General features: G+C 37.4%; 1 protein-coding gene across 3 annotated transcripts in view; it reads left to right on the top strand.

Moving 5' to 3' along the window:
* Positions 1-20,403, top strand: part of EPB41L4A (erythrocyte membrane protein band 4.1 like 4A) — a 261,977-nt gene that overhangs the window by 130,261 nt on the left and 111,313 nt on the right. For all 3 annotated transcript variants that reach the window (XM_010339877.3, XM_074382709.1, XM_039467417.2), the window contains 2 exons: positions 7,253-7,304; positions 11,694-11,772. In XM_010339877.3, coding sequence (XP_010338179.1) covers positions 7,253-7,304; positions 11,694-11,772 — 131 coding nt within the window. The remainder of the gene's footprint in view (positions 1-7,252; positions 7,305-11,693; positions 11,773-20,403) is intronic.

Consider the following 20,403-nt stretch of genomic DNA (forward strand, 5'->3'; position numbering starts at 1 on the left):
TTGAGTTTTACTCTGAATGAGAAAGGAAACCACTGGAGGATATTAAAGAGAAGAGTTAACTGATCTGACCTATGTTTAAATAATTTTCTCCAACTGCAAGGGCAGATTCAAGGGTACTATTAAAAAAGTTGTTGAAGAAATCCAGGTGAAAGATGATGGCTGCTTGGACCTGAGAGTGGTGAGAATTTGACCTATTTTGAGTACATTTTGAATGTAGAGCCAACAAGATTTGCAGGTGGATAGAAGAGATAGGAGATAGGTGGATAGAAGAGATAGGAGATAAAGAGGTTTTGACTGGTGTCGATGGAAAAGTGCTGTACTATTTACTGAGATGGCAAAGACTGCAGGAGAACAAATTTTTTTCGAGGGAGTAGAATCGTCAGTTTTCTTTTGGACATGTAAAGTTTGAGATTCTAATAGGCATCTAAGTGGAGATGCCAAGTAGGCAGTTGGATTTAGCAGGGAATTCTGGTCTGGCTATAAATTTGGAAGTTGTCAGTGTATACATGGCATTTAAGGCCATGAACCTTGATGTGAGATATGAGCTCAAGCAGTATAGACTTTCCTAATCAGTGAAATAATGAGCAACCAGAAACAGATTTTGAAGACGTGACCAGTGAGATGGGGGTAGAAGCAGGAGGGAGGCGTGTTCTAGAAACACGTGACATATTTCAAGAACGTGGATGAAGACTGTGTTTGTCATTAGATTGTACAATGTGGAGGTCATTGCAGTAAATGCTAAAGTGGGATCAAGAGGAGATGATGGAGTGTAGGACTTTTTTTTTTCCTCATCCAGAGATTTATTTCAAAGCACAGAGGTGAAATGGTAGAGTCAAAAAAGGTTTTTATTTTTGTTTTGAAGGTGGGAGAAATAAAGGCATCATCCTTCCAAGAATGATTCTGTCAAAAGGGAAACCTTCATGGTGCAGGAAAGAGAACAGAAAGTTGCTGGAACCATGTTCCTGAATAGATGAGAAAGGGATGAGCTTAAGTGGTACATGGATAATTCCTCCACAGCAACAGAGAGAGGGCAGAACACAAGCTCAGATGCAGGCAGGTTGGTCGATGGGGCCAGGATGCATATACATTTCTCTTCTGATTATTTCCATTTTCAGTGAAGTAATGAAGATCTTCAGCTAAGAGTGAGGAAGAGAAAAGAGATGTTGGAAGTTTAAGGACAGAGGAGAAAGTATCAAGAATTATCAAGGAGAATGACAGAATAAAATGTAGTAGGATTCTGTGTGATACCAAGGGTTCCCTTGGTGTGTTGGTAATGAATATAAAGTGAGCCCACCTATGGTTATGCAATTTGAACCTCCAGTTACGTTTATCTCCTGGGGTGCTAGCAAGGAGAATGCAGGGAGTTGGCATTACCCATGGGTGGTTTTTTTTTTTTTTCCAGTGGATATTATGGAAGCAAGTCTGTGCAAGGGAATTGAGGACACTTGCAAGTGAGCGATTATAATGGATAGTGAGGGAAATGACATGGGTGGGGAGCATCAGTGAGGGACAATGAAAAGGTAGCAGGGTCAGTGAACTGGGTGTCTTGGTGGAATCAGAATATTAGAATGAGTTGGGTAAAGAGTATTAGTTGAGAGTAAGAATCTTGAAATTTAAGTTGTGCATTACTACTCAGACAATGTTCTACAAAGTAGCTTGGCCTGAGTGTAAGATAGAGTGGCTTCAGCTCCTTGGATCTGCTGTTCCGTACTTTTGGGCAAGTTGTTTAACTGCTGAGTGTTTCATTTTCCTCATTTCTAAAATGGTAATTATAGTAGTTCCTACTTCATAGAGTTATTAAGAGGATTGAAAGAGTAAATACAGGTGAAGTCCTCAACAGTGCCTGTCATGTTGTTATTGTATTTCTATAAACTTAGAGTGGTGTCAGGCTCCATGGGTGAGAAATGAGGAATATTCCCGGGGCCAGTGACACTTTATGAGGACCCACATAGTCCAATAAAGATTCATTGAAACTCACTTTTGCTGAAAAATGGAGCTAGTTATAATTAGCCCTTCCTCCCTGTAGATCACTCCAATGACAGGTCCTTGTTTTAGTCATTAATGCAAGATAGGCTAAGGCTTCTGTGACTCATATGAAGGAAAAATTAAAACCCACATCCTCTTGATGTTGCTTAGAGGGCCTGAGATCTATTTACAGGGGCAGTGGGAAAAGCGCAAATAGCTATAACCTAAGTTCTGGATTCCTTGAAACGTGAATTAACAATGTTGAGTCTGAGAATTCCCCAAGAATGACTTGTAACACTTGAAATCTTTGTGGCTCTGTTGTCCCTGATACATGGTCAACTCTGTTTTTACTCTCTTAGATCAAGAGATTGTTTTGCTATATTAATGAAAACTGTGTGTGCTTTTAAGGGCTTTTCTTTGGCCTACAGGAAACATAAGTAACTATCAATGTAGCATTATTAGATTCTCCAAAGGAGAGTCAGCGTTTGACTCCAGGTGAAATAGGATGCAGCAAAACTCTCATTATTTCATGCTGTCCTTTCTTTTTAAAAATTTTTAGGGTTTATTCTATTAGAATTCTAGGAGACTTCAAAACAGTTGACAAAGAAAAGGTTGGACCCTGAATTTAACATATGTGTTTTGAAGGTTAGGATATTGATTAGCTGGACAGTATTAGAATTTCAAAACCTAATTTTGAGACTGTTACCTAGGAAATTCATGAAATTGAGACATTATTAGCCAAAGTGGATGAAAGTAGCCTAGGGCATTTAGCCAGGACTGTCAGAGAGTAAGAAGGGTCTGTTACTGCTCTCCCAGTTATATCAGTGCTGTGATTAAGACTGACAGGCCTGAAGTGGTAAGGCTATCTAGCTGCTTTACCTCTTCCACTCTGGCAAAGGGACGGAGTCCAAGAGGCTTGTCACCATGACTCCTTAGTGATTGAGTGTTTAGGATGAGTTTGTTAGAAGCAGATTGTATGAAATCAGAATAAGAGATCAGGGTCTGTTTGGGTTCATTGCTGTCTTCCTACAAAATGGGATCTCATTGTCAGCATATACAAACTACATAATATACATTTGAAATAGGAGAGAGAGGGGAGTGGAGAAGGGGAAAGTGAGTGATTATCCTAGAGAATGGACAGCTTGAGTGTTGAGAGAGAATGAGAGATAGGGCTATTTCTCCTTGTGACCATCTGGCTAGGCAAGACGTGGCACGCCAGGGTACAATTCAGAGAAGCCATTCTCTGAATCAACATTGGACCCAGTGTGAAGTAAGATGCATCACAGCTCTTCTTATTGCATGCTGTCCTTTCTTTAAAAATTTTTAGGGTTTAGTCTACTGGAACTCTGGAAGACTCCAAAAGTACAGTCTCTCGGTACCATACTGCATGGTTCTCACCTTCTGCACCTCTTTACATAACGTGGGGCAGGTGGAAAGACTGAATGGGCTACTTCTCTTTCTGGAAGTTCTCCACGAATACTGATTGCTTAGCTGAGTATTTGTTAGCTCTTGGGCAACACTGACTTCAATAGAGTGTTCAATTGTAAAGGACTTGGAGTATTACATTCTGTGTTAATGCGTACAAAACTACTCACTTGCTTTAAGAGCAGTTGAGTGGATAGACATGTGCTTTATACAGATTTAAGGCTCTGTTATCCCTCATTTATGTATTTTGAGAAAGTTTTTTTTGTAAACATGCTATTTAATGATCTTCTTTTGAGTAAAGCCATCTAACACTCGCCCTACAGTTAATTCTTTGTATGTGATTTTATTATCTCATATGTATTCATCTTACACAAGTAATTATTGTCTCATCACATTGTATTATAATTATATGTCTGTGTGTCTCCTGCTAGGCTGTGAGTGTGAGGCTAGTCATGGGTGTCATTTAACTTTGTGTTCCCATACTACCCAGGACAATGTCTGACATGTCTTGTAAAGAACATGTATCATGGATATCCATAAGTAATGAATGGATGAATAAATGAATGATATCCTAGTTTTAGAGTCTACCTCCAGAATATTGGCATTCCAGGACCAGTATTCGGGATGTAGTCCTTAAAACAGGGATGTTGTTTTAAGGACAATAGTGGCAAATTCTTGTGCCCTTTTTTTCTCTTAGGCTATAGAATAACAGGCTGATGTGTTTCACTGTGATCTTACATGTGCTGTGTTTGATTGCTTGTCGACAATGAATTGTGACAGGTGCCATCATTGTGTGACTGCTTTGGTTCCAAGGTTACATCCTTCCCTTGGTTGAATGTAAGTGGGTTTTACATTTTAAGATCTTGGCTTTTAAAACCTGGTGACTTCTGTTTATTATTTATATTCTTGGGCATTTATCATTGTCTGACCTCTGTAACCCCTGGTTTCCATTTTGATCAAATGAGATTTGTGCGTGGCAAGCTCTAGGGTGACACTTAGCATAGCAAATGTGCAGTGAGTTGATTGAATAGCCTCTGACTGAGTCTCGTCCCTGCTGCTTTGTGCTGCAGAATTGTAATTTCTAACTTATCTTGAAACTGTTATTTTACTTTTTTCATCTCACAAATTTAATCATTAAGAAGAGACTTATTTTAAAATTGTACAGATTATCATTAATGTAACATTTTTGATAGATTAACCAGTTTTTCCCATTACATGTGGTTAAAACTTTTCTTCCTATTTTCTTTACCGGGCTTTAATGACTGAAAAGCATTCTGAACACAGGAAAACAGAGACAAACAAAATGTATCAAATTGAAAAATTTGAAAAAAAAAAACCTGCAAAGGTTGTCTTTTGGGATGGTGATGATAGGAGGAGAGATTAAAAACTTTCTGATTTCTGCCTCTTACTAGTTTCAGAACAAGATTAGATAGAGAGTAATAAGATGGAGGCTCCTTTTTTCCTTCTTGTCTCAAACACTTACTGACACCTCATGTGTAAATGTGGTGTAGGGCTTGAAATTAAGTACCTGTGTTATGTGTGCCTTGACGCCTGAAGAAACTGGGAGAGCCTCTAATGACCCATCTATAAGCCCCCTCCCATACTGTGCTCTGGAGAATATGGTCCCCTAGCCAACCAACTCTCCAAGACTCCGGCAGGCTGACATCTTGATTTTAGCCTTGTGAAATCTGAAGCAAAGAAAGACACTAACCTTTAGTGCTCTGAGATAATAAACAGGTGTTAGTTTAGCCTCTAAGCTTGTGGCAATTCATTAAGGTAGCAGTGGAAACCTAATGCAAGTGTTAATGAGTATTTGTGTTTGTTTACCTTGGTTTTCTCTTCATTGAAAAATTCAGGGGATAGTAAAACCTTTTTATTTAACATGGATGGCAAGAAACAGTTCCCTCAGCTAGTGTTTCCATTTCATAAAGAACCCACAACTTAATATATATAAAGGGATGGGTCTGCGTTGTGTCCAACACACAGCTTAACGTTTGAGTTGATTTTACTCTGCTTGAATGAACAGTTTCCCTGGGAGTCATAATTTTAACACCAAAGCCTAATTTTTAGTTGCTATGGGCTCCAAGGATGTTTCACTGACACATCCTCTGCTTCAAATACATTTTCTGTTTCAGAAGTGAGTGGTTCCAGACCTTTAAAAAAGATGAAATGATAAAGACCAGAATAATGAACATTATGTTTTTAGTTACTACACTTACATATGTTGGTTACTCTACTTTTTTTAAAAAGTCAAAAAATTGAATTTTTTTTAAATTTTTGCTGTGAGTGGCAAATAGTGAAGATTATGTATGTGTGAATGGAGTTTAGTATATTAACAAAATCTTACAGTAAAAAGACTACAACAGTCATATTCATAGTGATAGTATTCATAGTATGGATAATTGTTATTCATAATTAGGAATAAAAGGTACAGGGATTGCATAAAGCATCATAATTGCTATTTATAATTAGTGCTCTTGTTACATAGCAGAACAAACTTTCTGCCCTCAACTGAGGGGAAAGAAAGTGGGGAACCGGGCCAGTGCATGAGTGCTGGGAGGAACATGGCTCAAGGTGGGTCAGCTCCTACCTTGCTGTAGTGGGAATTGCCCTTTCTTCATTAAGGAACATGAGAAAATGGGAACTGAGTAGCTTGATCCTGGGGGTCTCCAATATCTGGCTAGGAGAGTTGGGGAGTGATTCCATGTCTGCCCTACCCTCAGCCTCCAGGGCAGCCCTTATCCCTTTGACTGCTTTTGCGGGAGCTCCAGTGCCCTCTGTGATTCCTGGGTTTCTGCCCTGCTCTTCCCACAGTTGGAGAGATGAAACTAGAGGCTTACCTCATCTCTTTCCTTCAATAATTCTACTTCATAATTGTGAGATTTAAAGGAAGGCCTCTCGCTGGGACCCCAAATTCTCCTGTCACTGCTTGAAATTCCCATTAGTAATTTGAATTAATAAGCAGGTATCTTAGACTGGCCAAAGGCAGTTACTAAAGGTAACCTAACTATTCTTAGCATGTGTAGCATGAGCTAGGGGCTATTCTAAAGACTTTACCTAAATTAACTTATTTAATCTGCACAGCAACCTTAGGAAGGTCCAGTGGTGTCCAGTCGCTTGTCCCAAGTTGCATGGCAATGACATGTTCCGGAGAGCCAGAACAGAATCCATATGGGTCTGCCCTGGGATTCAGGCCCTCAACCACTGTGCTAAACTGCTCTCCTGGATCTTTAATGAGGATTTGATTGCTTTCTTCCTAACACCTAGCAGCAATACCTGTAGGGATGAGATTGGAAGTGAAGATGGTGAGGACATACTAGGAGGAGACATGGTTCTAGCAGTAGTGCTTGGCTTGGTGGATACTTTGGAAAGAGACTTGGAGGACATTTTTTGAGGCCATTGTTTTCCCACCAAAAGTAGTCAGAAGTCACTCATAAACATTTGGATGTCACCTTATAATCAGTATTATAATTCATCCAGGGACCCAGCAAATACAGTTGCTCTTCTTTGCCTCTCTTCCAACATCAGCATCATCTTTCTATTTTATTTTATTTAAAATTTATTGTTATTTTTTAAACATAGGGCCATGTTATATTGGCCAGGGGGTCTCAAACTCCTGGCCTCAAGCAGTTCTCCCTCCTCTGCCTTCCAAAGTGCTGTGATTTCAGGTGTGAGCCACCATGCCTGGCCCATTTTTTTCTTTTACTGTTTTTGCTACAGAAAACACTTATGTATGTTTGTGTGTCTGTATGAGTGAAGTGCTTCACTTAACAAGTTTTAAAATGCTTAAATAACATTTTGCAAATATTCTTGAAGTAATTAAAGACTAATTTCTTGAATTATCCTTTTCTTCCTCACATAGTATTGGCTGGATCCTGCAAAAACCCTTGCTGAACACAAAGAACTGATCAACAGTAGGTATTTAACTTTTACTTTGTAAAGGGTGGCGTGAAAACGATGACCAAGTCCATGGTTAGTTGGGTGCAGAAGTGGGCTTTAGTACTGGAGAAGTGAGTAGTAGTACTCAAGTACCAGAATATGGGAATGTCTATTGTGTGTTTTGGTAGGCCCTCTCCAAACTCGGATTAAATTTAATAAGTATCTGAGTGAATCTCAGTATTGATTTTGTCTGTGGTTTTTCTGTATGCTTGTCTTTAAAAATCTGACCTTAAAACAAAAAAGGCAAATAGGCATTAATGGGTGACGGGGGGTTGCAGGGATGGGTCATAATGCCCAAGTTTTTAAAGAGCTTGAGTTTCTTGGGTCATGGCATGGTTTCGTCATTCAGACCACTCAGTTTCCTAAGCCAGTAAGTAAGAGATGCCTTTGTGACCTGAAAAATGGTCTTCAGAGAGAGACCATTTTTGAGAGCTAGCTTTTTGCTTTTATCAATACGAATATTATAAAGAGATGCATATACTTAAGTATATATTCCTTAATTTTAATTTCCGGAAACCAAGTTTTTATTTATAAGCACAAACACAGAGGCTCCTTAAGTGTACAAAAGAATACTTTTGAAATTGGGATAAAATGTACATAACATATAAAATGGATCCCTTTAACCATTTTTGTGTAAAGTTCAGTGGCATTAGGTACATTGTTGTGCAATATAAATGTCCATCTTCAAAACTTTTTAGTCTCCCTAAACTGAAACTCTATTCCTCATTAAAGCATTACCCCCATTCTCAGTCTGTATTTTCTGTGCGTGTCAGCTTGTTTCCTGTGGTAGTACTGGTTGTGTGATGCCCCGATGGATCCAAGAACAGGAATGTCGCTGTGCTTCCAAATGGAGCTGGAAACCTGGACTGCACAGCCATCAGACAGTCCTGTTTCTATGAACATCAGCATCATTGTTGTTTCTCATTTCATTTCCACCTCTGTGGTGGAAACCACTGGCATTTACAAGTTACAGCTCTAGCCTATTTGAACTGATTAAAAAACACCAGTTGGAAAAAAAGAAAAATTTCAGAATTAATTTTTTTTTTTTAATATGGAGTCTCACTCGGTCGCCCAGGCTGGAGTGCAATGGCATGATCTCTGCTTGCTGCAAAATTCCACTTGCCAGGTTCAAGTGATTCTCCTGCCTCAGCCTCCCGAGTAGCTGGGACTATATGCACACGCTACCACATCCAGCAAATTTTTGTATTTTTAGTGGAGACAGGGTTTCACCATGTTGGCCAGGATGGTGTCGATCTCTTGAACTCGTGATTCACCTGCCTTGACCTCCCAAAGTTCTGGAATTACAGGTGTGCACCACTGCACCCGGCCTTTTTTTGTATTTCTGGTAGAGATGGGGTTTCGTTATATTGGCCAAGCTGATCTCGAATTCCTGACCTCAGGTGATCCACCTACCTTGACCTTCCAAAGTGCTGAGATTACACCACATCCAGCTGAGTATTTTCAAATAAACTCACAGGTTTCTTTTATAGGAAAAAAGTTGATAATTTCTATCAAGGTGATGAAAAAATTGTTATTTTAAGGTGCATTATTAAAGTGGTCCTAAGCACATTTAAAGTGTCTACTTATTTACATGGTATGAAATATTTTATTTAAATATTCACTCTATGATGGAATCACTTTTTCATTCTAAAAATACAATATTAAAAATCTGATGTAAGAATAAAACACCTGGTATTATAATTGAATAAATGTTAGTGACTGAAGAGTCCTTACATTTTATCTCATGAATTTATTTGATAGTGAAGGAAAATGGCTATGAAATCTCTAATAGATTAGTCAGAAGGAGAATCTGTAAAAATGATAGAACATTTGCTAGTTACCATAATTCTCATAGGTAATCTTGATTTATTTATCCTGGAGTTAATGAGAAACTCCTTATCAAACACCTCAAAATTAGTGTTCACAAAAGATAGAGGATTCCCAGTTTCTGGCTCCTGTATTTTTTGCTAAAGTGAAAAAATAATAACTTCACTTTACATAAGAGTTTCTGAAACATCGAGTCTACAGAATGACGTGGATTTGAGATAGTAATTTGAATTATCAGCACCTGTGTTTTTTGTAATTAGAATAGGAAGCCAAACAATATCTGGCTAGACATATCCTTGTCCAAAATGTTTATTTGTATAGCTTTGATTGCTTTATGAAACAATGATGCGTGTGAGAGAATTATCTCACTCTAAAGGTATTATTTTATATTTCCCTGAGAGGCTATATAGAATAGTGTACCCCAAAGCGCTGAGCTATAGATATTAGCAAACTTTTTTTCTTCCTTGTGATTTTAGGCAATTTGTTTAACTCCTTGGAACTTTACATGCCTTGTATATGTTATTTGTTGTTGAGAATCAAATGTTTATGAAACATTTTTGTACATTATGAAATGTAACCAAATGGAAATGATGCCTTATATTTAGAACACAACCATTTTATATGTGAATGGTAAATGAAGGGTTAGTTTGGGTCAGAAGACCTTAGAGAAAATTAGCCAAAACCAAAGTTTTTAATTGTGTCCTTTTAACATTTTTGCTTAACTGTTCATACTGAACATTTGAAATGCGTGGGCTTGGTGAATAGGATGTAATCTGTCACGTTCCAGAGAACAGAAGCAGCTCTGGGGCCTGGAGAAGGCCTCTTCCCTTTGTGCACCATCTCAGCAGCATCTGTGCTCCTCCCCGCCTCCGAGGTACCATCCCCAGCTGCCTGCAGGCACAGGCAAAGCCATCTGCTCAGGAACACAGAGCTTGATTGACACAGATGATAAGCTGAGGGTGGACTTCCTGACTCTTCTAAATATTTAATAGTCTGTTGACATCTGTGTTAAGCGATAGAGGTATATTTGTCAGAAATACACAGTGGTTAAACAAACAAAAGCTGTAGCATAAGGAATGTCTTACACAAGAAGGCATAGATGAGGGGAGGGGGCAGGACCCTCATATTGATAGTCTCCTGTATGCCAGAAAGAGGGTTCCAGGGTGCTGCACACCTAAGTATGTGTATGTAATAATAAATAATAACACAGTTCATATGTTATAAATACATGATACCTTTATTTTTGTTTTATTTAATTTTGTTTCTCATTTTCCGAATTTGTGACTTTATTCAGTTAAGAATATCAAGACGGGTTACTTTATGTCAGTTAGACAGTATTGAGTATTTTTACTGAGATACATGCTTCACATCTTTTCTGATTTGTGGGAGAGCTTTTGTTGGAAAACAGAATTAACACCTGTAACCACCAATTGGTATACAACATAACAAATCCTTTTAAAAACAAAGTATATTAGATCTAGTTACTGCACAGCTTGGAAATATGCAGTTTTGGAAACAGTACAGATTAGATTGATACCTTCAGAAATAAAAATATTTATAGTAAAAGCATAATGTGTTTGGCACCCAGGGAGTTTGTATCTTCTTGCACAATGTGTTTATTTATTTTTTATTTATTTGCCCATGTACATACAATTCCAGACTTTGTTTCTGATTAAAAAAAGTTTGCAGGCATAGTTCTTCTGTGATAAATGAAGAAGATGAGAAAGGTTTTCTTAAATATATGAGAATACATTTTTAGATTCAGAAATATTTAAGAATGAAACAAATGTTATCCTCAATTCTGTTATATAGCCTCACTGATGGATTTTTTCCTTTAAAAAAAGGTAAGAGTTATCATAAGAAAATTCTAATTAATTAGTTTTAAGGATAGAACTTTTCTAACCCTTCTTCCCAAAGTTAGCCAGTTAGTAATTTTCTTGTACTATTAAAAAAAACCAAATATATATTAATTGATACTTTTTCACAAAAGGGATTATATTTCTGTGCTCAGGAATTTAGATTGTTGGTCTTTCCCACATCAGGACATGCAGACCCCATTCTGTCTGTTTAACATTTGCATTGTGTATGTCCTGTGGCTGGGCTGACTTAAATAGTCTACCTGCTGCTGAGCATTTCTGTTGTTTTCAGCTTTTTGCAGATAGATTTAAAACTATTTTTTAAGTGAAATGATAGGTGGGTGTTTTTTAAACCATTTATTTTTTTTTCTTTCTTCACTATGAAAAATTACATATATACTATAGAAAATGGGAAAAATATAAATAATAAAAATTTTACATAACTTCACCAACCAGACATAGGAACCAGCAACATTCTGGTGTATTTGGCTATTCCTTTTATCTGTGTGTGTGTATGTGTCAAAGTCCTCCTGTCACAGCTCTGAACCTTGCTATTCTTATCTCAGGTTTTCTTGTTTCTTTAGACATTCTTAGAGTGTAATTGTAAATAGGTGTATAATATACTGTTACTTTGACTAATTTATGATTTTAGTGAAATGTAAATTCTATTTCTTATTTTAGCTGGACCTCCATATACTTTGTATTTTGGTATCAAATTCTATGCTGAAGACCCATGTAAACTGAAAGAAGAAATAACCAGGTATAGTATTGACTTCGTTTTTGTTTTTATGTTTTTTTTTTTTTTTATTTTTTTTTTTTATTTTTTTTTTTATTTTTTATTTTTTTATTTTATTGCATTTTAGGTTTTGGGGTACATGTGATGAACATGCAAGATTGTTGCATAGGTACACACATGGCAGTGTGCTTTGCTGCCTTCCGTCCCCTCACCTGTATCTGTCATTTCTCCCCATGCTATCTCTTCCCACCTCCCCACCCCCCGCCCCTCCCCCATTTCCCCCCAACAGACCCCAGTGTGTAGTGCTCCCCTCCCTGTGTCCATGTGTTCTCATTGTTCAACACCCGCCTATGAGCGAGAATATACGGTGTTTGATTTTCTGCTCTTGTGTCAGTTTGCTGAGAATGATGGTTTCCAGGTTCATCCATGTCCCTATAAAGGATGTGAACTCATCGTTTTTGATGGCTGCATAATATTCCATGGTGTATATGTACCACATTTTCCCTATCCAGTCTATCATCGTTGGGCATTTGGGTTGGTTCCAGGTCTTTGCTATTGTAAACAGTGCTGCAATGAACATTCGTGTGCACGTGTCCTTGTAGTAGAATGATTTATAATCCTTTGGGTATATACCCAGTAGTGGGATTGCTGGGTCAAATGGGATTTCTATTTTTAGGTCCTTGAGGAATCGCCACACTGTCTTCCACAATGGTTGAATTAATTTACATTCCCACCAACAGTGTAAAAGTGTTCCTATTTCTCCACATCCTCTCCAGCATCTGTTGTTTCCCGATTTTTTAATGATCGCCATTCTAACTGGTGTGAGATGGTATCTCAATGTGGTTTTGATTTGCATTTCTCTGATGACCAGTGATGATGAGCATTTTTTCATATGTTTGTTGGCCTCCCGTATGTCTTCTTTTGTAAAGTATCTGTTCATATCCTTTGCCCATTTTTGAATGGGCTTGTTTGTTTTTTTCTTGTAGATCTGCTTTAGTTCTTTGTAAATTCTGGATATCAGCCCCTTGTCAGATGGGTAGATTGCAAAAATTTTTTCCCATTCTGTTGGTTGCCGATTCACTCTACTGACTGTTTCTTTTGCCGTGCAGAAGCTGTGGAGTTTGATTAGGTCCCATTTGTCTATTTTGGCTTTTGTTGCCATTGCTTTTGGCGTTTTGGTCATGAAGTCCTTGCCTACACCTATGTCCTGAATGGTTTTGCCTAGATTTTCTTCTAAGGTTTTTATGGTATTAGGTCTGATGTTTAAGTCTTTAATCCATCTGGAGTTAATTTTGGTGTAAGGTGTCAGGAAGGGGTCCTGTTTCTGCTTTCTGCACATGGCTAGCCAGTTTTCCCAACACCATTTATTAAACAGGGAGTCCTTTCCCCATTGCTTGTTTTTGTCAGGTTTGTCGAAGATCAGATGGTTGTGGGTATGTTGTATTTCCTGTGAGGCCTCTGTTCTGTTCCATTGGTCTATATCTCTGTTTTGGTACCAGTACCATGCTGTTTTGATTACTGTAGCCTTGTAGTATAGTTTGAAGTCCGGTAGTGTGATGCCTCCTGCTTTGTTCTTTTTGCTTAGAATTGACTTGGCTATGCGGGCTCTCTTTTGGTTCCATATGAAGTTTAAGGTGTTTTTTTCCAGTTCTGTGAAGAAGGTCATTGGTAGCTTGATGGGAATAGCGTTGAATCTGTAAATTACTTTGGGCAGTATGGCCATTTTCACGATGTTGATTCTTCCTAACCATGAACATGGAATGTTTCTCCATCTGTTTGTATCCTCTCTTATTTCGTTGAGCAATGGCTTGTAGTTCTCCTTGAAGAGGTCCTTTACGTTCCTTGTTAGTTGTATTCCTAGGTACTTTATTCTCTTTGTAGCAATTGTGAATGGCAGTTCGTTCTTGATTTGTCTCTCTTGAAGTCTATTACTGGTGTATAGGAATGCTTGTGATGTTTGCACGTTGATTTTGTATCCTGAGACTTTGCTGAAGTTGTTTATCAGTTTCAGGAGATTTTGGGCTGAGATGATGGGGTCTTCCAGATATACAATCATGTCATCTGCAAATAGAGACAATTTGATTTCCTCCTTTCCAATTTGGATACCCTTTATTTCTTTTTCTTGCCTGATTGCTCTGGCTAGAACTTCCAGTACTATATTGAATAGGAGTGGTGAGAGAGGGCATCCTTGTCTAGTGCCAGATTTCAAAGGGAATGCTTCCAGTTTTTGCCCATTCAGTATGATATTGGCTGTTGGTTTGTCGTAAATAGCTTTTATTGTTTTGAGATACGTTCCATCAATACCTAGTTTATTGAGGGTTTTTAGCATAAAGGGTTGTTGAATTTTGTCAAAAGCCTTCTCTGCATCAATCGAGATAATCATGTGGTTTTTGTCTTTGGTTCTGTTTATGTGGTGAATTACGTTTATGGACTTGCGTATGTTGAACCAGCCTTGCATCCCCGGGATGAATCCTACTTGATCATGGTGGATGAGCTTTTTGATATGCTGTTGCAATCGGTTTGCCAGTATTTTATTGAAGATTTTTGCATCTGTGTTCATCATGGATATTGGCCTGAAATTTTCTTTTCTTGTTGAGTCTCTGCCGGGTTTTGGTATCAGGATGATGTTTGTCTCGTAAAATGATTTGGGAAGGATTCCCTCTTTTTGGATTGTCTGGAATAGTTTCAGAAGGAATGGTATCAGCTCCTCCTTGTGTGTCTGGTAGAATTCAGCTGTGAACCCATCTGGACCTGGGCTTTTTTTGGGTGGTAGGCTCTTTATTGCTGCCTCGACTTCAGACCATGTTATTGGTCTATTCAGGGTTTCAGCTTCTTCCGGGTTTAGGCTTGGGAGGTTGCAGGTGTCCAGGAATTTATCCATTTCTTCCAGGTTTACTAGTTTATGTGCATAGAGTTGTTTGTAATAATCTCTGATGATGGTTTGGATTTCTGTGGAATCTGTGGTGATATCCCCTTTATCGTTTTTTATTGCATCAATTTGGTTATTCTCTCTTTTCTTTTTTATTAATCTGGCTAGTGGTCTGTCTATTTTGTTGATCTTTTCAAAAAACCAGCTCCTGGATTTATTGATTTTTTGAAGAGTTTTTTGTGTCTCTATTTCCTTCAGTTCTGCTCTGATCTTAGTTATTTCCTGTCTTCTGCTAGGTTTTGAGTTTTTTTGATCTTGCTCCTCTAGCTCTTTCAATTTTGCTGATAGGGTGTCAATTTTAGATCTCTCCTTTCTTCTCATGTGGGCACTCATTGCTATATATTTTCCTCTAGAGACTGCTTTAAATGTGTCCCAGAGATTCTGGTATGTTGTGTCTTCGTTCTCATTGGTTTCGAAGAACATCTTTATTTCTGCCTTCATTTCATTGTTTATCCAGTCAACATTCAAGAGCAAGTTGTTCAGTTTCCATGAAGCTGTGCGGTTCTGAGTTAGTTTCTGCATTCTGAGTTCTAACTCGATTGCACTGTGGTCTGAGAGACTGTTTGTTATGATTTCTGTTCTTTTGCATTTGCTGAGGAGTGATTTATTGCCAATTATGTGGTCAATTTTAGAGTAGGTGTGATGTGGTGCTGAGAAGAATGTATATTCTGTGGATTTGGGGTGGAGAGTTCTGTAAATGTCTATTAGGTTTGCTCGTTCCAGGTCTGTGTTCAGGTCCTGGATATCCTTGTTGATTTTCTGTCTGGTTGATCTGTCTAATATTGACAATGGGGTGTTAAAGTCTCCCACTATTATTGTGTGGGAGTCTAAGTCTCTTTGTAAGTCATTAAGAACTTGCCTTATGTATCTGGGTGCTCCTGTATTGGGTGCATATATATTTAGGATCGTTAGCTCTTCTTGTTGCAGTGATCCTTTTACCATTATGTAATGTCCTTCTTTGTCTCTTTTGATCTTTGTTGCTTTAAAGTCTATTTTATCAGAGATGAGAATTGCAACTCCTGCCTTTTTTTGCTCTCCATTTGCTTGGTAGATCTTCCTCCATCCCTTTATTTTGAGCCTTTGTGTATCCTTGCATGTAAGATGGGTTTCCTGGATACAGCACACTGATGGGTTTTGGCTTTTTATCCAATTTGCCAGTCTGTGTCTTTTGATTGGGGCATTTAGTCCATTGACATTTAGGGATAGTATTGTTATGTGTGAATTTGATGCTGTCATTTTGATGCTACCTGGCTGTTTTGTTGGTTAGTTGACTTTGTTTTTGAACAGATACATGCATTGCATATACAAACAGCTTTAATTTAAAACAAATTAAAATTAGGCTAAACATTTGAATGTGTGTCTGCCTGCATTTCATAACGCATCTCCTGTGAGTATAAAATTTTAACTAGCATTGCATCAAGTAGATCAGTGTCTGATGATAGATGTGTTTGAAAATGGCATGAACCTGAGTGATGTGATGGTAGATTTTGCACCTGCTGTGATGAGGTATTTCTGTACCATTACTGTTTAAGCATACATTCAGTCTTTGTGTTCATATAAAAGTCATTTGAACTGCCTAAAGGAAGGATATTCTGATGCTCAGTTTGTACTTCTAAATATACATTTGCTTAGCCAGTTATTTCTTCTTAATTGGTTGTAGCTTAAATATTAACTATCCAGGTGTTTCAATAGGAAATGAGAAGATAATTGCTTTTAGTATTAAGAATGGAGACCAATGTTTTAATATATTAATTCACCTTTGTCACCAAATATTTGATATTAGTAAGACAGAATTTCCTGTTGATATTGCTTAGGTTGTCAAAATAGAATATATGTACATATGAAAGGGTTTGTAAAGAACAGACCAGTTACGTTTTAACTTAATCCACTGGTGACCTAGATGCATGTAGTAACAAAAACAAAAGTATATTCCCTAACTTAACTCTAAGAGGTCAGTTTTCCCAGTTAACCCATATTAGGGGCTCAAATAAAGCCTAATACATCCTTTAAAAAAGTTGAAAATCATGTCTGTGGTAGTCTATGACTATGTTTGTATTCAACATGTATGTGGTAGTCTATGACTATGCTTTCATCTGTCTCAGACTTTCTTTTGTCTTTATTCTGGACTGCACATAGAAGAATGAGAAGACGGTAGGCTAATTGGACCTTTTTCATCCCACTTTGCTATATTTAGGCTTCATTTTCAATTTATGTTGTTTTATTTTATCCCTAAACTTAAGATATAATCATTTGAACTCTAATGACTGATTGAATGATGAAAAGATTGTATTTCATAATCTTTATTTGTTTAATTTTGTAAGAGACAGGGTCTCACTCTGTCGTGCAGGCTAGAGTATAGCAGTGAAATTATAGCTCACTGTGACGTCAAACTCCTGTGCTCACAGAATCCTCCCACTTCAGCCTCAGGAGTAGCTGGGACTACAGGTGTGTGCCACTACACCTGGCTAATAGTTTTATTTTTTTGTCTTGTTATGTTGACTCAGCTGATCTTGAACTCCTGACTTCTTACAGTTCTCCAGCCTTGGCCTCCCAGAGTGCTGAGATTACCAGCATGAGCCACTGCTCCAGCCTAGACGTCGTTTTTTAGAAGCAAGCAGATGTCTGCATTCACATTGTTCATTATCACCTTGTTAGTGAGCACTTTGCAAAGCCAACATACCGAGTTTAAGCCTTCCCAGAGCATGCCTTTCTGGGGAAAAGGCCATTAGGATGGGGAGGAAATGTTGAGGAGAGGAATGGTATTTTCATTAGAGTTTCAGAGGGAAACTGAACTCAAGTGGTATAAAAAATACACTTATATGTGTAACTCATTAGAGAATTGCAAGGGCACAACATTTAAAAAAAAAAAAAAAAGAAAGTCCTTACTATTCAGGTTGTGAGTAATCTCTGCCTGTGCCTGTTTCCTCACTTGTAAAAATTTCCTGGAGATGTACCTGTTTCAAAGTTTCTGTAAGCATTAAATGGAATGATGTATATAAAGCTGTTATGATTGCCCATGTCTCATACTATGTTTGATGAATGTTAATACTTTTTTCATCCTATCCTTTTTCTAGATGTACAGTGGAATTGCATCTTAAATAGGGGTTAGTTTCCAAAAATACTTGAGTTAATGTTAAGAAGAGAGAAAAAAGATCGTTGTTTTATAATGCATTACTTCACCTCTGTTCATCACACATTAATAGTGAACAGAAATTTCCCTGCAGAAATTTCTGAAGGCTCATTGTCAGAATACATGGATTTTATATAAGGTACAACCCACAATGTTTTCAGTACAACCAGTTGTATTGAAAGCTTTAGACCAGCTTGTGTAGTGAAGAACCCAATGACATAGCTGGCTTCTGATTAGTGTCCATGATTTTTTGCCTAAAACATATAGTTGAATTTAAGTAAGTCAAATGTGCAATTAATACATTGATACACACATTTTCATTTTATTACTGATTTACATGAATATATTACCATTAATGGATCTGAAAAACAGGAATCATGTCAGATAATTTGGGCAAAAGCAAAAACTGAAACCAAAAAGCAGAATCTCCAAATATATGCTATTTAAGGAAGAGCTTACTTCTGCCAGCATTTTCAAGTTGAGTGTTTATCTTGATTTAGTTCTTTGGAAAATTGTTCCACCCTACTCTGCATTTGCTGTTAGGTTGTCTGTAATTTTTTGATATGAATGATCATGCTATTGTAAACATGTTTATACATAATCTTTTATGTATATGTTTTTTTGACATGTTACTATTTCATACATATTTTATGGCCTCTTTCACCATTTAACCCAATCTTTTTACTCCCGCAGAGTATTCCAATAGTTAACCATGTGCTTATGGATGGCCATCCAGTTTATTTCTTTTTTCAAAAAAAAATTACAGATAATGCTACAGGGAGTCTTCTCATGCATATATGTGGCCACACTATTAATAAATGCAGTAATGTTTCAGGACACTGATATAGGAACAAAGACCTGGGGTGAATGTGATAGGAAAATAAAAGTTGCAGTTTACGAAAAATGTAAGTTAATAGAATCATCAACTTGGAGTCCCTGCTTGTGTTCTAAGATGTTTTCAGAAATAAATGAAATTGGGGGGACTTTGAAGTCGTATATTTGGACCTCTACCCTTGTAGAACATTTCTGACACATCAGCCAGCTTCTTGTTAAGCACTTTTAGGTAGGAAACCTGCTTTGAAAAACACTGGGAAATTCAATAAGAAATAATAATTCCCTGAAATTTCTATTATCAGTACTAGGTTTTCTTTCTAGGTCTGTGCAGATTAACTATGGTCTCTCTTTTCTTCATCAGTACTGTAAATGATGTGTGTCCTCAGGAGATCTGTGAAATGTATTTTCAGTTCTAATTCAAAACATTATGACATTCTTCCCTATATTTTGTATCCTTCATAGCTCTGTGTCCTCCACAGATTTGATAAATGTAATACATATATTGGTTAGAAAGACAGGCTTGGGAGTCAGTAAGGCTGAGGTCTGTGTCCTTGCTTTGTTATTCACTAGCGTAATCCTGAGAAGATTGCATAGTCTTTTGTAAAGGCTCAGTTTTCTCATCAGTGCAATGGGAGTATAGTATTTCTTAAAAAAGATGCTTGGAGGAATACATAAGAGTGTACTTGCAACGTACTTATCATAATGCAAAGATATGTGTTTGATAATGATAAAGGTAGCTGACATGGAAATAGTGATTATTGTTTTATATTTTCAAATTGATTAAAACATTAGGAAAAGACCAGCTTGGAGCTCTGAGGTAGGTCTTACAAGTCTAAGTCAATCAGTAATCAGACTCTTGTCATTGTAGGTGTTTGTTTCACTATGAATCATTTTACTACCCCTTCTAGCCTGCATTTATTGAATTTGTATGTTAAGACGGAATGCACTTACACTACATTCAGTAACTGTTCAGTAACCACCTGGAGCACCATGTTCCAGTGTGCTGAGTAAAAGGAGACTCACTGGTGACCAGGGCAAGATCTGGTTTCAGTCTGCCTAAAGAGTGATTCTGTCAGTTGTGTTGCTGACAGCCCTATCTGAAATGTTATTGGAATTTCCCTGAACTTTTAAGGATCTTAAAACTCTTTCTAAAAAAGAAAATAATGTTAGTTCCAAATGACTCATTCTTAATGCTTTCTAGATTCTAAAAGCAGGTGTTTGATTTTTTTTTTTTTTAGTTTTTAAAATAGTATTTCACAGACTTTTGTCGGGATTGACATTAAGTTCATGCCTTCTTTTTGCAACCTAGAATCTTCACTTGGTGAAGATAGGCTTGTTTTATTTAGCTTAATCACTTTCTTTGTGACCTTCAGCCATATGCTTACTTCCTGAGTCTTTGTCTCCTCCTTTCATTGAAGGTAATGGTCCTCATCTACCTCAGAGTTGAGGATTAGATTTCATTATGGATGCGAAAGGACTTTGTGAGCTTTAAAGCACTGTACAAATGTAAGGTGATGTTACTGCTATTTGTTTCCATATTTTCATTATTGGTTTTAAACTTCAGAGGTTAAAGAGTTACTCTTTTGAGAATTACTGGATATTTTCTCTAGTGTTTTTTTTTTGCTGTGTCATATGCGCCATTTTTCTGCATTATTTACTATCATGTTATGATTTAAATATTTCTCTCTGACTCTCACATTTAGGTTTTATCAAGATTGGTTAGATAAAATGCTGTGTCCCTGCTCTTTGTGGGATGAAGTTA

Source organism: Saimiri boliviensis, chromosome 1 (genome assembly GCF_048565385.1).
Source record: "Saimiri boliviensis isolate mSaiBol1 chromosome 1, mSaiBol1.pri, whole genome shotgun sequence".
NCBI classification, from domain to species: Eukaryota; Metazoa; Chordata; class Mammalia; order Primates; family Cebidae; genus Saimiri; species Saimiri boliviensis.